The sequence below is a fragment of the Lutra lutra genome, chromosome 2 (genome assembly GCF_902655055.1).
Source record: "Lutra lutra chromosome 2, mLutLut1.2, whole genome shotgun sequence".
Lineage (NCBI taxonomy): Eukaryota > Metazoa > Chordata > Mammalia > Carnivora > Mustelidae > Lutra > Lutra lutra.
The window spans coordinates 100,979,380-100,998,855 of NC_062279.1; the positions used below are offsets into that span (position 1 = coordinate 100,979,380).

The following is a 19,476-nucleotide window of genomic DNA, read 5'->3' on the forward strand; positions in this document are numbered from 1 at the left end:
TCATTTATTTATTTTAGAGAGAGAGGGCACAAGTGGGAGGGGTAGAGAGAGGAGAGAAAGTCCCAAGCAGATTCTGCCCTGAGCGTGAAGCCTGACACAGGCTTCAACGCCAGGCTCGATCTCAGGAGCCTGAGATCATGACCTGAGCAAAACCAAGAGTTGGACACTTAACTGACTGAGCACCCAGGTGCCCCTGAAACATAACTTTGAAAAATATATTCTTGAATGACAAAAACAAAAATATAAAGTAAATTTGGTACCGCAGTTCTGGGAATTTTGATGTGTTCTTTTGTAGTTATTCTTTAGCAGTGTGTTGATCCAATTAACATTTTATGATACTTGTTACCTGCCAAAAAGTATTCACAGCCTAGGATTCTTGAGCAATTGTGAGTGTGTGCCTACACACACACACGTGTGTGTGTATATACATGTGTGTGTTTGAGGTTTGCCTCTACTTACAGATGAAAACTTGTGTAAATTTACCATGTGGGAGACAATTCTGTTTTGTTTTGTTTTTTAAAGATTTTATTTATTTATTTGACAGATAGAGGTCACAAGTAGGCAGAGAGGCAGGCAGAGAGAGAGAGGGAAGCAGGCTCCCGGCTGAGCAGAGAGCCCGATGTGGTGCCTGGTCCCAGTACCCCGGGATCATGACCCGAGCTGAAGGCAGAGGCTTTAACCTACTGAGCCACCCGGGTGCCCCGACAATTCTGCTTTTCAGCAAAAAAATAGAACCTGAGTCCTGTGCTATATCATCACCTGACAGTTTGTAGGAGAAGGAAACATCATCTGGAAGGGAAAATATGTGCAGGAAATTCACTATGACTCTCTTTGATTTGAAGGCGATTTCCACAAAGCTGGTATGTGTATGTGTGTGTGTCTGTTTCTCTCACGACAGAAAAGAACAAATTTATAACAAAGAAGATGTTTTAACAAGACTGAGTTTTACCCCTGTGTTTGGTCCTAAAACCAAGTATTTCCAAGATAAAAACTTCCCAAGCTAGGGGAAACAAACAGTCGCCTTCTTTGTAAAAATGCCTTCTTGCCATCAACAAGAATATGTTCAGGAATTATAGCAGGCTGTGATGCAAATTCTCATGATGCAGGCTCAGTATGGCACTAGGAATAGAAAGCCCAGACTCTTTCTCAGAGCCTTGGACTCCATCTCGAGTTAAGTCCGCTCTGCCGCAGGCCTCCTCTGGCTTGTTCCCAACTTCTCATATTCAACCTTGTCTACATCTGGCAGCTCCCCCAAGTCCCACGCTTAGTGGAAAAATACCATCTGCACATGTTATTTCCCATCCTCCGTGGCTGGAAGACACTGATGACATGTAGGACTCGAGACCTGCAGAGTCGATTCCAGGAATGAATGATTTTTCATAGCAGGTGTCCACAAATCACTCCATTCTATAGATGGTCAGGCCGAGTCTCCAGGATTGAATGACTTGCCCTCTGAAAATCCCTACAGAGCAAAGACAGAGCCAGGTTCATAAGGTGGGGAGAGTCTCCAAAGAAGTGGGTGACCCTACATGCAAACTCGGGAAATGAAAATGTGGCCTTGGGCTCTAGAGCAGGGGAGAACTCTTGGGAGGGCTAAGTATAGTCGCTCCAGCTGGAAGACAGCAGGTGCTCAGGGGCCAGCTCCGGGGGCCGACGCAAGACCACTCTAGGAGCCTTAATGGCCACAGGTGGATGGCATAGTTCTTTTAAATCTCCCCTAAAAGAAAATCTTTCATCAGTCTAACTCCGAGTATTGACCGTGTTACCATTTTTTAAATTAAGCATAAAAAGGGGTAGTGGAGGCGAGGAGAAAGAAGAGATGTTCATTCTTGAGAAATCAGAGCTACCATCCATGAGTTGTTAGGGAGTGATTTGATTTAAGTTGATTTTCTTGCTTCTTTAAAAAAATTTATTTTCACAGACACCTACTTAACTTCTCCTTTACAGTATTCTTTTTGTTTTGTGAAAGCCTAAGAAGTGTACCTGTCAAAGCGTGACTCCTCGCTGTCCAGGTGCGCCAATAAGGCTCCTGCTCTGTCTGCCTCACCTTCAGAGTTGTCAGAATGCCACCCTGAGGTGCCAACCCCATGGTGGGTGAGGTGAACCCAACATAGGGAGCAGCGAGGTCTCTTCTCCACCCTCCGGGGAGCCCCAGCCTCCCTGCGTGCAGGGGGCGGTGGCAGAACAGAGTGGGTATGGGCAAGGGTTTTGGGGTCAGATAGACTGAGGAGTCGAACCAAGGTTTCACTTTTTACTGCCATGCCCATGTGCAAACCTCAGGTTAATTGTTTCTACCTCAGCAATAATAATACCAGACCCTGAAACAGAGGCTGTGAGAAAAGATGACGGGACGGCATAGAGTAATCCACAAAGGACCCTATCATCATCAGTACACTTTTTAGGGGATCCTGCTCAGCATGGAAATATTACTCCTGAACATTTTGGGAACCATTGTTGCTTTTACTCCATCTAAAACACTTCTGTAGGGGCACCTGGCCGACTCAATCGGTAGAGCCTGTGACTGGATCTCAGGGTTGTAAGTTCGACTTCCACATTGGGTGCAGAGATGATGCAAAAATAAAATGTTTAAAAAGAAATAAATAAAACACTTTAGTAAAACATGATTTGATGTTAGATATAGAGTACTGGGGACAGGGTTAGTTAGCAAATGACAGTGCTTCCAAGGGATAACTCCTGGAGAATAGCTTATTGTATCACTGCCAGAAATAGAGAAAACTATTCTTCAATGGCATTTCAAATGTCTCCTTTATTTTTCCCCTTCTCTCTCAATTTAAAGTCATATGAATTTGTTTCCTGCTGGAAGTTAAGGGGGCATTCCGCTATGGGAGCCCAGCTACGTCTTTACCCATTTGCCGTTAGTTAGGGGTCTTCCATATTTTCCTATGCGTTTGCCCCTTCCTCAAAAGCAGGGGCCACCTGGGCACCTCTCTTGTTGCTTGCCTCCTCAGCCAGGTAACTAGCTCGTGCTCCGTGAACTCTTCTTCTTCGATGAACCATTGGACGCATGTGGAACCATTTACCGCTGGGGGGATTTCTCCAAAGTCACAATCTACAAGCTGAGTTCCCCAGCTCATCAAAGCCACTCTCTCCGTCCAAATTTCTGTGTTTAACTATAATCCTCAATAAGCAAGCAGGTGTTTATGTTGTTTTGGGTTTGTTTTTTGTTTTTTGTTTCTTAGGTTTTTTTTTTTTTTTCTTTTTGATTTTTTGGTTTTTGTTTGTTTGTTGCCACTTGTTAGCTCCTTTTCTGTTTTTGTTTGGATCTGAGTCTACTCCTTTGTGTTATCTTCCTGCAAGCTTTTTTTTTTTTGTTCTTCCAAAAAAAGGTTTTTCCCTAAAACTTTTATTTCCCTGAGGCTGGGCGGGTAGACTTATGTGGCTTGGATTTTGTTTATGTGCTTTGAAAATTCTAATTATAACTCTTTGGAGAGTTGCTGTGCAAAGTGCTGTATACAAGAAGAGCTGGACGGTGGACTGACGGGCTGGCAGGGATTGAACACGCGTGTCCCTCTGGGGCTGGTTGCAGCTGCCACCACTAACGCCACAACACGGAACCATGGGACAAAGGTTTGCTGTGACATGTTGTTGTATTGTACTGGGCTCTTAGAAGGGGGCCTGGTTAAAGGACAGGAATGTAGCACTGTGAAGCAGGGTGAAGTAGATGGCCTCCCTATGCTAATTTAGGGGCACCAAGGGGTTGGCCCCCAAATGGGGCAAGTCTTTCATTCTCTAGCTGAAAGGTCAAGTGTGGAATCTAAAAATCCCTGCCCAAGCCATAGTGCACCACTTCTTGAGAAAGAGTCACTGGCTGGTCTTCAAGCAGCGGTGAGGAGACAACATGGGGTCAATCCCCTTAGAAGGAGAGGCTTTGGAGTAGGGAACTTATTCATACATTCTGTTCCCGGGCTAGTCCAATGAGGATAAAATAAATTTTCCAGTTGAGGGTAACCCTGAGGAGTCTCAAGATGGCTACTTTATCCTCCTCCCACTGCGTTGCTCTACCGTCCAGCTTACAGTCCACCATGAACATTCAGCCTTGTGGGCTAAGAATTGGTTGTCTTTTTCCAAACCCCCAGTGTCTATTTTTTGTCATTATTTGCAAATGCCCAGGCCCAGGGAAAGGTCAATGGAAACATCAGGTTGCTTACATCTTCGCTTCTCAAAGTGTGGCCCATGGGCAGCAACATCAGCTACTAACATTTTACTTGCTGTGCATGAAGTCTCCAGCCCCCAGCCCAGACCTACCAACTCAGAATCTATTTTTTAATAAGGTCCCCAGGTGATGTATGTGCACATTAAAGTTTAAGAAGCACTGGCTCAGATCTCCATGTAGATTTATTCAATTTTGGTTTGCACATTAGAAAGACAATGGATCATTTCTGGATGTTGAAAGAGGATATGAGGACACAAGAAAAGGCACCCCCTTCTATGCCTTGAGAGATTCACTTGCATGTCTCGAGGGCCCATCAGGATGATGCCTCAGCCCGGGCACTTTACCAGTTTGTCCCTGTGCTGCCTGGACCTATCCACGCCACCTGCCAGTGACCAGGTCCCCGTCATCCCCCTTCTGGACTCCGTCTTGGGGTTCCCAGCTGGGGAAGGGAGCAGCGCTGCTTCCCCTCTGCTCTAGCTCTTGCTCTCTTCTTGGGCAGCCTCTGTTTCCAGTCTCTGAAGTGGCAACGCTGCCACAGACATAGTCTCCAACCACCGACAGAAAAGGGGGTGTATTCCAGAACTCCGAGGCCCAGGACAGCTGCAATCTGCTCTTCTGTTAGCTGGAGCCCTTGGCTATCTGCTTCCTGGGCTCTAATATCACCTCTCTTTCAAGCAAGAACATCTCCCTTCAACCTCTTTTCTGGAGGGGGGGCCAGGAAGTGACAGGGTTGGGAGAAGAAAGGGGCCCCATGCAAGATGGTGGGAAGTGGTGGCCAGAGGGCAAAGTTGGTCCCCAGAGGATGCTCTGTGGAGATGGGGAAGAAGAAATTCAGCAGAGAGTCTGCTATTCCATGTGAAGTTTCTTTCTGAGCTGTGCTATAGTAAGAGCCTCCCTCTATTTCTCAAGCAAGGCTCTAGCAAAGTCTGCTATCTCCATCTCCTTGGCAGGAGAGCTGAGGTTCAGGGACCACGTCTGGCCTGCGGTCAGGTGGTGTGGTGAGAGGAGATAGTCCCTCACCCTAGAAGGCACATCAGGGGCCTGAGTGACCTCAATTTCGGGGGAAGCAAGAAGTTGAGTCCTATAACTATGAAGTTGAGACCTGTAACTAAGTCCCCCAGATTTGTAGAGATCTTGGGGGTAAAACCCTGTATTTGCCACAGAATATGGGATGGGCGAGCCTGGACAAATTACTTTTTTTAATTAAAGAACAAGTGCCTCCAGAAGGGACTTGGATCACCTAGGAAAGAGTGATACTACTGAACTTATATACTTCCTGCCAGGACACAAAGGTTCTGTAGGGGAAGAGAGATTAGGTTGAATGGAGATCAGGAAAAACAACTGTGGGCCTGCCTGCATCCAGCCCTGAGGACCACCATTGTCAAATCCTGCTTCAACACTTTCCCCTCAGCCAGCCCCTTCTCTGTCAGACACAAAGTATCTGTCTGAACCCGAAGTTTTAGAATCATTAGTGATATTGCATAATGCATAACCCCTAAGAAGATTCTGTCTGTGGAATGCACTTGGAGGATCTCCACAGGAACGACCACGTCCTGACACCTGCCTAACCGAGTCTCAGCTGAGCTGTGGAGACATGGTGGCAAGAGAGCTTGGTTTAACTTAGGGGGACCTTGCAAGCATGGAAAGATCCCTGCCTTTCCTGTTTCCGGAAGATGGCCTCACTCTACCTACCCAGCGCACTGCCTGCCAGCACACACCAGAGGCTTCAGAGGAATGACTGAGCTTTGTTTGGTGCGGGAGTGTTGACTGGTGCAAACAGGTATGGTTGGGTAGGTCATGAGATGCTTGGTTGTCTTTGTTCAGTCTCATAGCCCTCATTTCCCTAGAAGCCTGAAAAATCTATCCACACCATTCGTGGTCTGCGGGCTCTGCCTCCCGTCTCCAATGGTGCTCAACCTTTGGAGGCCATAAGCATCAACTGGGGTGACTGTCAAAGATGCAGATGCCTGGGACCTGAGCCCAGTTGGGATGTGGAGGCAGGTGGTCCGTGGACCCACAGGGAGAAGTCCTCCTCCTGTGCTTCGCCTTGGGCCATTCAGCGTGCCAACTCCAAGCTCCCCACCTTTCAGAGTCATAAATTTCTGCTCCTCCCTGGACTGGGATGCTTAAACTCCCCTCAGGGCTAGGTTTATGCTTTTTGCTTCTGGCATATTCCTACTTTAAGAGCCACTTATTTGCCCTGCCTGGTCAGGTTCCTCTTTTTCAGTTTCTCTGACTCCTTCTCAATGTTTCCTCCTCAAATCCCTCACCTAGCTCCTTATAATTCTGCCCTTTCTGCTGCTTCCTCTCTCCACTTAACCTTCTGGAAATAATTCACCTTGGTAATAGTCCCTTTTATACAGACCGCAGAACTGACTGAAACATATTTACATTTAAAGGGAAACTTCTCTTTTCTCTCGCTAACATATTTTAAATATCAAGACTCCATCTTTATTTGACTCCAGATCTATGGGCATGGAAGGAGCCCTGACAAACTTAACCTGCCTCAAAATTGTTGCTGTGGCCAAATCACCATCCCCATAATGGCGGGGGGGGGGGGGGGGGGGGGGGGGCGGGGGCCTCCACCTGCTTTCACCTTGGGAGCACCCAAAGAGGTCTCACTGTTCCCAGTCACCATTACAATGAAAGGAATAGTATCCTTTCATTGTAAATTTAGCAGTTTAATAGGGCCTACGTTCCTTATTTTAAATGAAAAAGAAAATACTTTGAAGATTTATATTTACTAAACGAGTGGAAAAAGTGCTTAAAATACATCATAATCGCAGGAACAAAGAAATTATTTTTTAGGTATTAAATCGCTTTTTATTCATTCAGATTCTTTTGGTAAGGTCTCAAAGCTTTAAAGGAAAGGACAGCTTGCTGAATTAAGGATTGAACTGTTTAAAACTTAATGAGGCAGGTCATGAATGACATCTAAATCATTTAATAGTTTGGTTTTTAATGTATCTTCTATAACTGTGGTGTTGAGTAATACTCTGCTTTTTTTACTCAAGAGCTAAGCTGATAGGAGGAAAAAACCCGATGGAACTAATCTCCACTCCAGAGAAAACAGTCATAGCTTCCAGAGCGGTGCGGTATGACCGCCACCTAGTGGCAGCATATCCTCACCACAGAAGCCCTGCCTCGTGGAAGCAGAGGAGGGCTACCACAGGTGCCCAGACTGCAAGGCTAATTTACAAAGGAAAACCACCACGTGACTACAGTCGAGGGGTATTTGCCATCATGTCAACACTTAGAGCTTCTAGGGATACTTTAAGAAATAAGTATTTGTTGATGCAGTTTCAAAAGAAGTTTTCTAGGGACATGTAAATCAGGGTCTCCACTCCCAGAAATTTATCTTTATTTCACGGAGGCTCCAAATAGACCATATATATATATATATATATATATATGTATATATATATATATATAGTTCAAATTTCCTCTCAGTTTCATTCTAGTCCAGGAAACACTTAGTGATTTAAGAAAAAAAACAAACAAACAACAATAAGGTTTGCTGATGTTTGTAGCATTGGAATCAGTTAAGGAAAGAATGTGGACTAAGTCAGCTTCACTTGGACCTGCTCTGGGACCTTAGGTGAGTATTTTATTACTTGTCAACCCATTTGCCCCACTTGTTAAGCAGAGGAGCTGAAATAGATTCTAAGATGCTCTCCATGAAAAGTTCCAAGACTTCTTTTTCTTAATTTCCACCCTACGGTGGACCAAAACATTTGGAAACTTCAGCTAGGCTGCTCCGAGGTCACTGCACCAGCTCCCACCTTCCCAACCCCCGCACACACATTACTGTGGGTGATTTCAAAGCTGACCCATTTTCATAACCTGATTCTATCCCTTCTGGGAAATGAAGCATCACAGAAATATCTCAACTGGCCAGTTGGTCAAATCATCTTTGCTCCTGGTCATTTCTATCTATGGGCTTCTCAAATGAAGTTGGCTAAGAAGACAAAAGGCTTTGAGTAAAGCCCACAAGATTCAAAAGCGTGTAACCTGACATAGTTTCATTTTGTTGAGTGAGCAGCTACTTTTGCAAACTTAAAAACAAATGCTGGTGTGTTCAAGGTTTCATTTCAGTCCCTGCTTTCAGAATTCAGAAATCAGTGCCAAGACGATTAGGCATGACCTTTCCATACAGATGGTGCCTCCCTTCGCCAGTGCAAACAGCACCTGTCACACCAACTCTGAAATGCAGATGTTTGCATATTTGTAAGACTAGTGTCTAAAAATGGTAAAAGGAGCACCAGAGTCAAGGCTTTGCAGAAGGGAGCCTCATGTCACGTAATCTGTTCAAATGACTTGATAAGAAAGCCTCGCTACAGTTCTAGGAAATTAGATGACATAAAATGAAGCCCTCCCCTTAAACCACAGGCACGTGTGCTCTCTTAAAATTATTGGATTCACGTACAAACCCTGCTGCGTCTTGAAGGCATGCTGATTCACTGTGAGAAGAGGTGTTTGGGAAATGTACGTAATCGCCAGGCTTCAATACAAAGAAGAATGCAATCTCAGCATGCATTGGGTAGCTTCCGCAATCCTGCATCATTGTTTCCCCAGTAATATCTCACAGTTAAAAGGGATCTTAAAAGTTACTTCCTCCAAATATAAGAATTCTTCACTAGTAGCTACAAGGCAGGAGTAAGGAAGGTTTGGTAGTGATCCAACCCCTAGAGTGGCCAAGAAGATTGAGAAACAAGAAGAAATCCATCTGTTTTTCTCAGCAGTGACCCTCAAATCCAAACAATGTCAATGCTAAGATGCTGATCCAGGCAGGGGCAGACCACCTTCACTTCCCCACCCTGCCCGCCCCGTTGACTCCCAGGCTTTCTACACTCTCTGGCCTCTGACTTAATATTACCTGACTAAGACTGTACTCCTTTCTTTTTTTTCCAAAAGATTTTCTACTTTATATCTCCTAATTCTCAAAGTAATATTTTATAACTTAGAAGATATAAAAACAACATAAACAAGCATTTAAAAATGTCTCTATAATTCCCCTATCCAGAGATGCTTCCAGCCAATGAAAGGCCTATTTCCTCCATGTCCTCCTTCCTATCAATTTTTCTTTATGTGATTGAGGTCATTTGTATATCTATAGTAAAGACCCTTAAAAAAAAAAAAGCACATTTTTCAAGGCTGCCTAATAATCCACTCTATTGGGCTGTGCTAAACCTCCTAGAACAGAGGCCCAGAGATCCCCTTCATGTACTGGATAGTGGAAGGGTCTCAGGTGTCTGGGAACAGGGTTGGCCAAGATGACTGGGGACATTCGGGGGTGCAGGGCAGTGGCTATTTAGAAACTTGGATGGAAGTATTTTAGTCTTTTAACAACCAACATTGAGTGTTTGACAAACAGGAAGGGTGTGTAAGGGAACTGGAAGGACTGGCCAGGGACAGAGGGGAAGCATTTTATTATGGTAGCTAAGGAAACTTCTTTTGAGAAGGTGACCTTTGAACAAAACACCTGAGTGAAGTGAAAGAGGAAACCACATGAGATCTAGAGGGAGAGAAAACCAGGAAAAAGGAAAAGCAATTATAAACTCCTGAGGCAAAAATGAACCAAGTTCAAGAAAGAGCAAGGAGGATGGCAAAGCTAGGTTGAAGAGCGTGAGGAGAATGCCAAACGTGTATGTCTAGGAGATACCCTATCCCTGTTTCAGTAACACAGCAGCTGAAAATACTGGTAGGAATAGAGATGAAGTCCACAGCACCCATGAACTTGATCCTTGCCCTTGGGACTTGGCTCGACCGTGGATTACAGTGGATGTGGGCACATGTATGGCCCTCGAGAAGTTCTGAAAAAATGGAGCTTTCCTGGGGGACGTACCACAGTGTGATTCCGAGGAAGCTTCAATGCAAGACAAGGATTTCCCACCGCTGCAGGGAACCCTTGATTCTCCACCTTCCCTGATGTGTTTTGTGAAGTGTCCTGCTATATTACTTCTGTACAACTTTCAAACACTGGTAGATGATATGAGGGAATGAAACCACACCACAGGCTTAGCAAAAGAAACCAATCATTTCACATTAGATAAAGAAGGCTGAGAACTGAGTTCAAGATTGACTGTTGAAAATGAAAAGTAGGAAAGCAATAGAGAAAAGGGGAAATAAGAAAGAGGCAAGAGGAAGGGTTGGGAAGACCCAAGTAAATTTTACACCCTGAAGTTAGTGAGTTATAGCCATATCCAGACAGCCTATGCAACGAAGAACTTAGGACTGTTATAGACACGGGAAGAAAATAAAACAGGGTCTCAGTTAATTCAAGACAACCCAATTATGTTAGCCCTTGATACTGGATTAAACAATCACATAATTGTGGCAGAGAACACACAGGTGGTGGTTTCAAGCAAAACTAAATTGGCATATTTTTAAAAGCAATATGGCAGCTCTGAGTCTGCTACAGAATTAAGGGAGAGCTGGCCTGCAGCTGAAAAACGTGGTCAGTTCTTTCTATCTCTGCTGTTTCTGTGCTCTAATTTAATATGAAATGGTGATTTTTTTTCTTTTCTTTTTCATGAGTTGGAAGAGCAGACAGTAGGAAACAGAGTAAGACTCCCTCAATCCCAAGCTATGGTTACCCCAGTCCATGGTTTCCCTTACAAAATGTATCCTTTATTTCTCACCAACATAAATGGTGAAGGGGAGATCATGTTTATTTAATAACACACTTAACTAAGGAAGCTGAAACACTGTTCCTTCTGGGAAGAGAATGAGTAGAATTGCCATTGCTAGGTAACCAGGTAAAAGCAGACATCATGATATTTAAGCTTTCTGTAGAGAGAGAGAAAAAAAAAAAAAACAGAATAAAATCAAAAAGGATCTTTAACTATATAGTCATTTTTTTAAAGTTCTCTTTAGAGGAGTCTCAAGTGTTAGAAGCCTATTCTTCTAATAAAGAAATTCAAATCTAGACACAATACTTCTCCCAAATTCTCTTGATGAGACAATTAATGGTTTGGATATGATAGTCATTCAAATAAAGGCCCAAGATTTCTTGAACAAAGAAAAATTTTCCAACAAAGCATAAGATATTCCAGAATTGTTAAAACAGCTTGAATGTTTGTATCCATTTCTATATTCAAAACCCATATGAAAGAATTCAGTGCTAGGAACCAGTACCACCTAAAAGAATATTGAAATAAGGGGCACCTGGGTGGCTGAGTCCTCAAGCATCTGCCTTTGGCTCAGGTCATGATCCCAGCATCCTGGGATAGAGCCCCACATTGGGCTTCTGCTCAAGTAGGGAGTCTCTGCTTCCCCCTTTCCCACTTACCCTGCTTGTGCTCTCTCTATCTCTGTCAAATAAATAAATAAAATCTTTAAAAAAAGAATATTGAAATAAGTCAAAAGTAAGTTATGTGGTATTAAATATATATATATCATATTTGGAAGCAAAACTTGCAGTTTCTTTAATAACATGTATGTATATGTATATGTGTGTGTGTGTGTGTGTGTGTATGCACACATATGTATATCCAAAAATATATTTATATCCAAACAATCTAATGTAAAATATATTACCAAATATTTTTATGAATACCCATCATTTTGTTGAAACCATCTTTTAACACTGCGGCAACTGGTACCACTCCAATACTGAACGTGTAGTTAGTGGAGCAGGGGGGTAGTAGGGAAGGGAGGGAGCCTGGGGAAAATGGAATAAGTGATAGAAAGAATAACCTCAAAGGAGAGGGTCACAGATGGGAAAGCAAAATGAGAAAAGGAGAGGGCAGGAAGACTGAAAATGGGAAGAGGGTGATCTTAGCCAGTTTTGCTTCTTTCCTGAAAAAAACGAGGAGGAGAGGTTAAGTAAAAGAAAAACCAGAATTTGCTAAAATGGGAACAAAATAGATACTGAAACATTGAACAAAATGCTCTAGAAAGAGAACAGGAAATCTCTGCCCAGCTGCTCCTATTTCTGCCGCGTACACTCAGCCCCTCCCGGGCCAGGGCTGACATCTGTTTGCCAGTGGACCCTGTGCTCCTCTCCGTACAAGCTGTAGCAAAAAGAATTTTAAATGTTTCTGTACAATCGGTTACATGTTATCAGGGCTAGAATTTCTCCCACGCAATCAGAGTCTCATAAGTCACTGACCAACAGAGGGGCTGGGAAGAACCTGAAGGAAGGTGAAATGGTACCAGGTACAGAACCCCTCCTTTAGGAACAGCTCCTCTGTCTCGGTGCCCTGTAAGACAGTCTCCTCAGACATTAACGGGCATGGGCTTCACCTTGGGTATCTTTTTTCAATGTGGGTGCTGGTTCCAATGGGCTGGGGCAGAAATTGTGCATTGTAACAAGCCCTCGGCCATGCCAGTGCTATTGGTCTTCAGTTCCAGGGCAGCCTGGTGATCCCTGTGTGAGTGAGGGTGTGTGTGTGTGTGTGTGTGTGTGTGTGTGTGTGTGTGTGTGAGAGAGAGAGAGAGAGAGAGAGAGAGAGAAAGAGAGAGAGAGAAGGGAAAGAATCCAGAAGCACATTCTTTCCGGCAAGAAGAGATAGAGAGAAGGCGGGAAGCTGGGCAGGTTCCTTGTTCATTCATTGCTGCCCTTTGCCCAACTCCCCAGCCTTCAGAGAGACAACTGTTTTCTGTGAGCACTTGCAGGTGGGTGGGCTTTCTCGTCCAGGAAGCAGTGCCCCTGGTGAGTAAGCTCAGGGAAGGACGTGGAGCTCAGAGACTCTGGGCACCGGGCTGGCTTCTCCAATCATTCTCTCCTCAGAGAAAACAGTGATTGTCTCTGAATCATGCCCATTTGAACATTGCGAGTGTGTTGGAAAGCCTGGATAATGGAGGCAGACATACTTATATGGTGCTAAAAACCAGACTTCAGAATCGAGGCTAGTGGTTTGACTGATTTCTTCACCCACCGTAAATATGATCCTGAAACAGAACCTTCCTCAGAGACCCTTGCATTTGGGAGACAGAAGGAGGGGGTGCTCGTGCCCTCTTCTCCAAGGCTGAGAGAAACTGGTTGGCCTCTTGAAAAGAGTTGGAATGGATAGTCCCAAACCCGGCTGGTGTGACCTCATCCTTATTTTCTTTGACAGAAACTACGTGTTGTCCTCAGGGTAGCTACCTAAGTTTGCATACTTCCTGGCTGACAGAACACTCCTGCCCGTGCCTTGGGGCCAGGGTGGTGAGTGTCAGTGGGAGGAGTAACCAAGTTTCACTTCCTTGCTGGTTGGAGACTCAGCTGCAGTGGGCTCCTTTCTCAGAGGAGGAGAGAGTGAGGAGTAGTAGGACCCGTGTCTCTCTCTCTCTCTCTCTCTGCCTCTTCCCGTAGCACCTGGCAGGAGCTCAGCAGACGTGAGGAGCGCGAATGGGCAGAGCAGAATCTCTAGAAGGGAAGATGAGCACCCAGGATCCTTCAGATCTGTGGAGCAGATCAGATGGAGAAGCTGAGCTGCTCCAGGACTTGGGGTAAGAAAGCAGGTCTTCTTTTCTTGGTACTGCTTGGGTGAGCCCCGACCCCCAACTCCCACCCAAAGGCTCACCTTAGTTGATTTTCTTTAGCACCCTGCCATATCGCTCTGCTTTCCGCAGCACTCATCTGAGCCCATTAAGCATCTTTCTGCTAGGGGCCAATCGCATTTCAAAAGCGTATAGTATTTTCCCAAGGTGTGAGGACATCCAAGTGGAGAGAATGGGAAGAAAATCCAATGTTGGGTGTTCTTTTTAGCCTAGGGTCAGAATGGAGAAGTGTGAGTTGATGTTGCTTGGTTTCCTTGATATGGATCTGGTTTATGAATAAAAGTGCTGTTCAAATGTTTGGGGCTCTGAGCTGTTGACTGTAAGAGGGCTGTCTTGCCAGGAAGATAAACAGCCCAGCCTACCGCTAGGGAAGGGACTTTTTCAAAAGAGAAAGAATGAGGAAGTGTCTGCCCTGTTCCATCTGGGTTTCTCTCTCCTGACACCGCATTTATGAGCTCTTGTATGTATACATTTGTATGCACAACTTTGAGCCTTTTAAATGCTAACGAATCAGGAAGAGGATAAAATTTATGCCTCAAGCAGGTTATAAGTTTAAGTAGGTGGAGTCATCCTAGTCCTGTCTTTAAGAAGGGACCAGATGAGACAACCCATTGGGGTATTTAATAAAAGAAGCAAGTATTACAGAAGAGAGGTGTAGGGGGTTTCTAGAGAAACTGGACCTTTACCCTAAAGCATCAGAAATATCCTAACGAGGCCGGCTTTGACACCTGTGCTTCACAAGGGACAAGACCAGAGCCTCTTTGTAAACAGCACTATCTCTGCAGCAACCCACGGGCATAGAAACTGTCATCTCCATCTTACAAAGGAAGAAAATGGCACCACAGGGGTTGAAAAACTTGCCTACGTCACACATCAACAAATGGCAAAGCTGGGATGGCAAGCTGCAAACACCTGTGTTCTTTACCAGAGAAAAACTGAAACGGATGAAATCTCTGCATTAAGATGGCAGAGATTATATCTTTTTGTGTGTTATAATTGTCAAAGTTCTCAGTAAAGTCATATCTTCAGATTTTAAAATGGAAGTCTCAGAATTCAACTCTACCTTCACAACATAAATCAGATATAACAGCTAGAATTTTCTATAAAGTCAACTCCCCTTATTGGGAATTTGGAGATTAGGATACCACTGTTCTTCCAGGCTGAAACTCCAAAGAGAAAGGGGCAAAATGCCCCTGAGCAGCCAAATGGGTGTCACCGAGTCTGGGCACTAAAGCTGGACTTTGGGGCTCTCACTTATAGCCTTATTGAATTATTAAAGTATAAATCTTTCCATGCTTCATTATCAATATTCCCAGCCCATGATCAGCAGGAAGCTCCAAAGGAGAAGAGAAACAAAGGAGGTATTCAATTCTTGTTCTTTAATTAAGCCATCCTGAGCCCACATTCTATACTTGAGTGACATTGTCACCTCCTTGGATGACAAGGATGAGCTAGATGATGTCTTCTCTCTCCACCATATGCCCATAACAGGAAGTGACTGTGGGTAAAACCCACAAGGAAAACAGAATTCTGCCTTCCCTCCGTGGTCAGAGAATGGACGTTCAGTAGAACCCAGAAACATCCCAAAAAGGTGCATTTATGTCCAAACTTCTGTATTTCAGAAGGCCTGGAAATTTACTGAATATTTGAGAATGGTTTCCATAACAATAGAGAAGCTACAATTAAATTGGAAAATCACTCTACAGTGGAGGTTCTCACCTTAGCTGTGTACTAGTATCACACAAGAAGTTTTTATTTAAAAAATTCTTGTTCCAGGGGCAGCTGGGTGGCTCAGTCTGTTAAGCGTCTGCCTTTGGCTCAGGTCATGATCTCAGGGTCCTGGGACCAAGCCCCACATGGAGCCCCACATCGGGCTCCTTGCTCAGCAGGGAGTCTGTTTCTCCCTCTCTCTCTGCCTTTCTCCCCAGCTCGTGCTCTCCTTTGTTCTCTCTCTCTCTCTCAAGTGAATAAATAACAATTAAAAAAAGAAATTCCTGTCCAGGCCACATGCCAGACAAATGACATGAGTATCACGGGAGTGAGTGTTTCCTTTTTACACTCCCCAAGTGATTCCAGAGAGAGACCAAGTTTGCGAGTTGCTGCATAGGGTACAAATCCATCGGAAGTGCTGAAAAAAAATGAGGCTTTATTTTTCATTTATTGGGTATGTCCCTGAATCCTAAAACCATTAATAAATGTTGACAATTTATTTGTTGGTTTGGAAGCTTGCTTAACAATTTTATTGAGGTGTACTTTGCAGATAAAACTCTTTCAAATTGTATAAATCCACAATTTTTAGCGACTTTAAAGAGTGATTCAAATATCACAAAAAATCAATTTTAGAACATTTTCACCCCCCTAATGAGAACCTTCAGGAGCATCGTTTTTTTAAATATAATTTTTTAAAAATATAATAAGTATATTTTAAAATATAATGGGGTGCCAATAAACCACTTGGACCAGCGACGATTTCTAGAGTCTGCCTATTTCCCTGGTATAAATACTTCTACCGTGGGCAATTTCAAGCTGCCAACAGTTTAACAACCTAACTGTATAATTCCTGAAAATTTAATAATGGACTTGAGTGAGTACTCGCCCCTTCAGGACATCACTGATAGACCTTTTGCAAGTGATAATATCTGAGAAAACTTGAAATATCAGATAATATCTGAGAAAATATCTGACCAGTTGCCCCTGGCAGAATTCTGAATATAAATGAAACTTTTTCTTTGAAACTTTAAGTCACTGGTTAGGTATGATCTGTGCCAAAACTTCAACCAAATTCAGTTTTTAAAAAGTGCCATAAAAACAAAATGATTTCATGTAATTGATAAATAATAGGTGGCTGGTTTTAAAGATTTAATTTTTAAATTATTTTAAATATATTACTTGAACTGTTAGGTAGATTCTTATGTCGTATTTTGGGTAGATATAAACAGATGATGTGTTGGTGAGAGTGATATCATACATCCTCATTCTTGGGCCCCTATTTTTATTCAGGCTCTGGAATATGTGAGTTTTGAAAATTAAACCCTGAGCTTCAGCAAATTAATCTGTCACTTGCCTTTCTAGGACACACATGGCTTACTCAGAGCATCGATTTATTCTTTTCTAAAGTACCTAAATCAGGCAGCTCAGATGCATTTCTGAGTCTCATTTTTAAAGCATCAATCTAAAAACACTTATTTTCTGGGGCACCTGGGTGGCTCAGTCGGCTAAGTATCTTCCTGTGCCTCAAGCCATGATCCCAGGATCTGGGGATCCAGCCCCGCCCTGGGCTCCCTGCCTCTCTCTTGCCATCTGCCCCTCTACATACTGGTGCTCTGTGCTTGTGTGTGTGCTCTCTCTCTCAAATATATAAAATCTTAAAAAAAAAATTTTTTTTTTAAAGATTTTATTTATTTATTTGACAGAGATCACAAGTAGGCAGAGAGGCAGGCAGAGAGAGAGGAAGGGAAGCAGGCTCCCTGCTGAGCAGAGAGCCCGATACGGGACTCGATCCCAGGACCCTGAGATCATGACCTGAGCCGAAGGCAGCGGCTTAACCCACTGAGCCACCCAGGCGCCCAAAAAAAATTTTTTTAAATAAAAACATTTATGTTCTTTAATCCTAAATATATTAATGTGTCCAAAGCAAAGGAGAAATAACCCCATCTGTGATTGTCGCTCAGCTTTACTTACACTTTGGCAGGATGGGACTGGGGGAGGAGGTGAGCTGTGGGAAGGACAGGAGGGGCAAAGGGTGCTGAGAATGGTCAGAGATAAGGAAGAGGTCAGCTGGGAACAGTGAGGCTGTTTGTTGCTTTCAAAATGGAGCAATGGGGAAATGAAACAAATAGTGAATGCTAGAGAGGTGACCTCAATAAATAACTAGTTCTAAAATTGCTAGTTAGTTAATAATTTAAAGTTTCAGACAGTCTTTGATTATTATAACAAAGTTCGCTACAAGACAGTGTAATCAATCAATCAGTAAGTCAGTAAGCAAGTCTCTAATTTCTCTACCACTGTACATATAAGAGAAGGTTAGACCAGATCAGGGGTCAGCAAGCTTTTTTTTTTAAAACAAAAAAAACAAAAAAAAACCAGATAATAAATTTTCCAGGCTTTGCAGGCTTTGTGATTTCGGCCACAGGTACTCACATCTGCCACTGACATGCAAAAACAGCCATAGATACCACAGAGACAAATGACCGTGACAATGCTCAGACAAAACGTTATTTGTGGACACTGAAATTTGAATTTCATATTATCTTCATGAGTCACAAAATATTCTATTTTTTTTTCCTCCCGCCATTTAAAAATGTAAGATCACTCCTGTCTCTGAGTCTATACAAACTTGTACCCTGGCAGGAAATACAAAAACCTGTACCCTGGTGGGATTTGGCCCTCAGGTGGTGGTTTGCTGACTCAGGGAACAGATGATCATAACGAAAATGAGTCCTGGTTAGGAGCCAGACATTTTGCATACACCAGCTGTGGTCTTCAGAAGGTACTAGCATTCCAACTTTATGTACAAGGAGACTCACTAGCAGCAAAATCACGTTGCCTGAAGTCCCAGAAATTCTTGTGATAATTCATTATTTACTGACCATGTACTATGTGCCAGCACCATGCCATTTCTGCCCATTATGTCACTTAACTTTCCCAGTAATACTTTCAATGTGGTATGATTATACCCATTTCATAGAGACAGAGAGGGGGTTCAGACAAGTTCAGTGAACCGTGCAGGTCACAGAACTCACAGTGGTGCAGCTGAGGAACACGTCTCCTACAAGCCTACCCCAAAGCGATGCTCTTTCCACTGTTCTAAGAAGCTCTGTGTTCTAATAATGGCAACAGGGAATTATTGGATGTCATTATGTGCCAGGCACTGTTTTAAGCCCTTTGTATGTAGGATTTATTAAATTTATACATCACTGTGGGATAAATACTCTACCATCTCCATTTACAAACCAGAAAAGTGAAGGATATAGGTTATATGCTCCAAGGTTATATGCTCAAAAACCTTTAAATCCAGGAGTTTGGCTCTGAGGCCCACATGCATACCCACTAATGCAACTTGCTACTTTTCATCACACTTGTCTCCTCTTATTATATTAGCACTATTTGTTGATACTATCAGTATCAGTTGTATCTGATAGTATCAGTTGATACTGAGAGACAAAAAGAAAGTTCTGTGATTACTACAGCCAACAAATGTTATTATCAAAAGACCTTAGTCTTTTGTTTTCTTCACATAATATGCATGCTCATGCCTGCAAAGCCAGGCCAATACCCTAATTAATCAAAACTTTATTGGATTTCTTTTTTAAAGATTTTATTTATTTATTTGAGCGAAGAGAGGTAGCATGAGCAGGAAGGAGTGGGAAAAGCAGACTCCCCACCAAGCAGGGAGCCCAATGTGGGTGTTGGTCACAGGACCCTGGGACCATGACCTGAGCCGAAGGCAGACACCTAACTGACTGAGCCACCCAGGTGCCCCCCAAAACACTTCATTGGATTTTTTGTAGATTCCATTTTTCAGAGCTAGACAAACAGAATAGGCTAAGAAAAGTGTAGTAAAGTCAAAGTTTTGCTACTTGTTGGTTTGTTTGGTTTTTTTTTGTAGTGGAGAAAGAAGGAGTGGGTAGGGAGGGGCAGAGAGGGAAGGTGAGGGAGAACCCATCAGGCCCAGCATGGAGCCTGGTGCGGGGCTCGATCTCACAACCCTGAGATCATGAACCAAACCAAAATCAAGAGTCAGAAGCTCAAGCCACCCAGGTGCTGCTGAAGTCAAAGTTTTAAAGGAATCTGTTTACAGAGCTGTGATACCAAGT

General features: G+C 43.5%; 1 protein-coding gene across 2 annotated transcripts in view; it reads left to right on the forward strand.

The window, feature by feature from the left end:
* The first annotated feature begins 7,681 nt into the window (after positions 1-7,681).
* DAPP1 (dual adaptor of phosphotyrosine and 3-phosphoinositides 1) overlaps positions 7,682-19,476 on the forward strand; it is a 54,608-nt gene continuing 42,813 nt past the window's right edge. Inside the window, exons 1-2 of one of the 2 annotated variants that reach the window (XM_047718073.1) lie at positions 7,682-7,772; positions 13,473-13,609. In XM_047718073.1, the coding sequence (XP_047574029.1) occupies positions 13,509-13,609 (101 nt within the window). In that variant the 5' untranslated portion in view covers positions 7,682-7,772; positions 13,473-13,508. Of the gene's footprint in view, positions 7,773-13,400; positions 13,610-19,476 lie in introns of those variants that run through there. The other variant, XM_047718072.1, reaches the window with a different exon arrangement.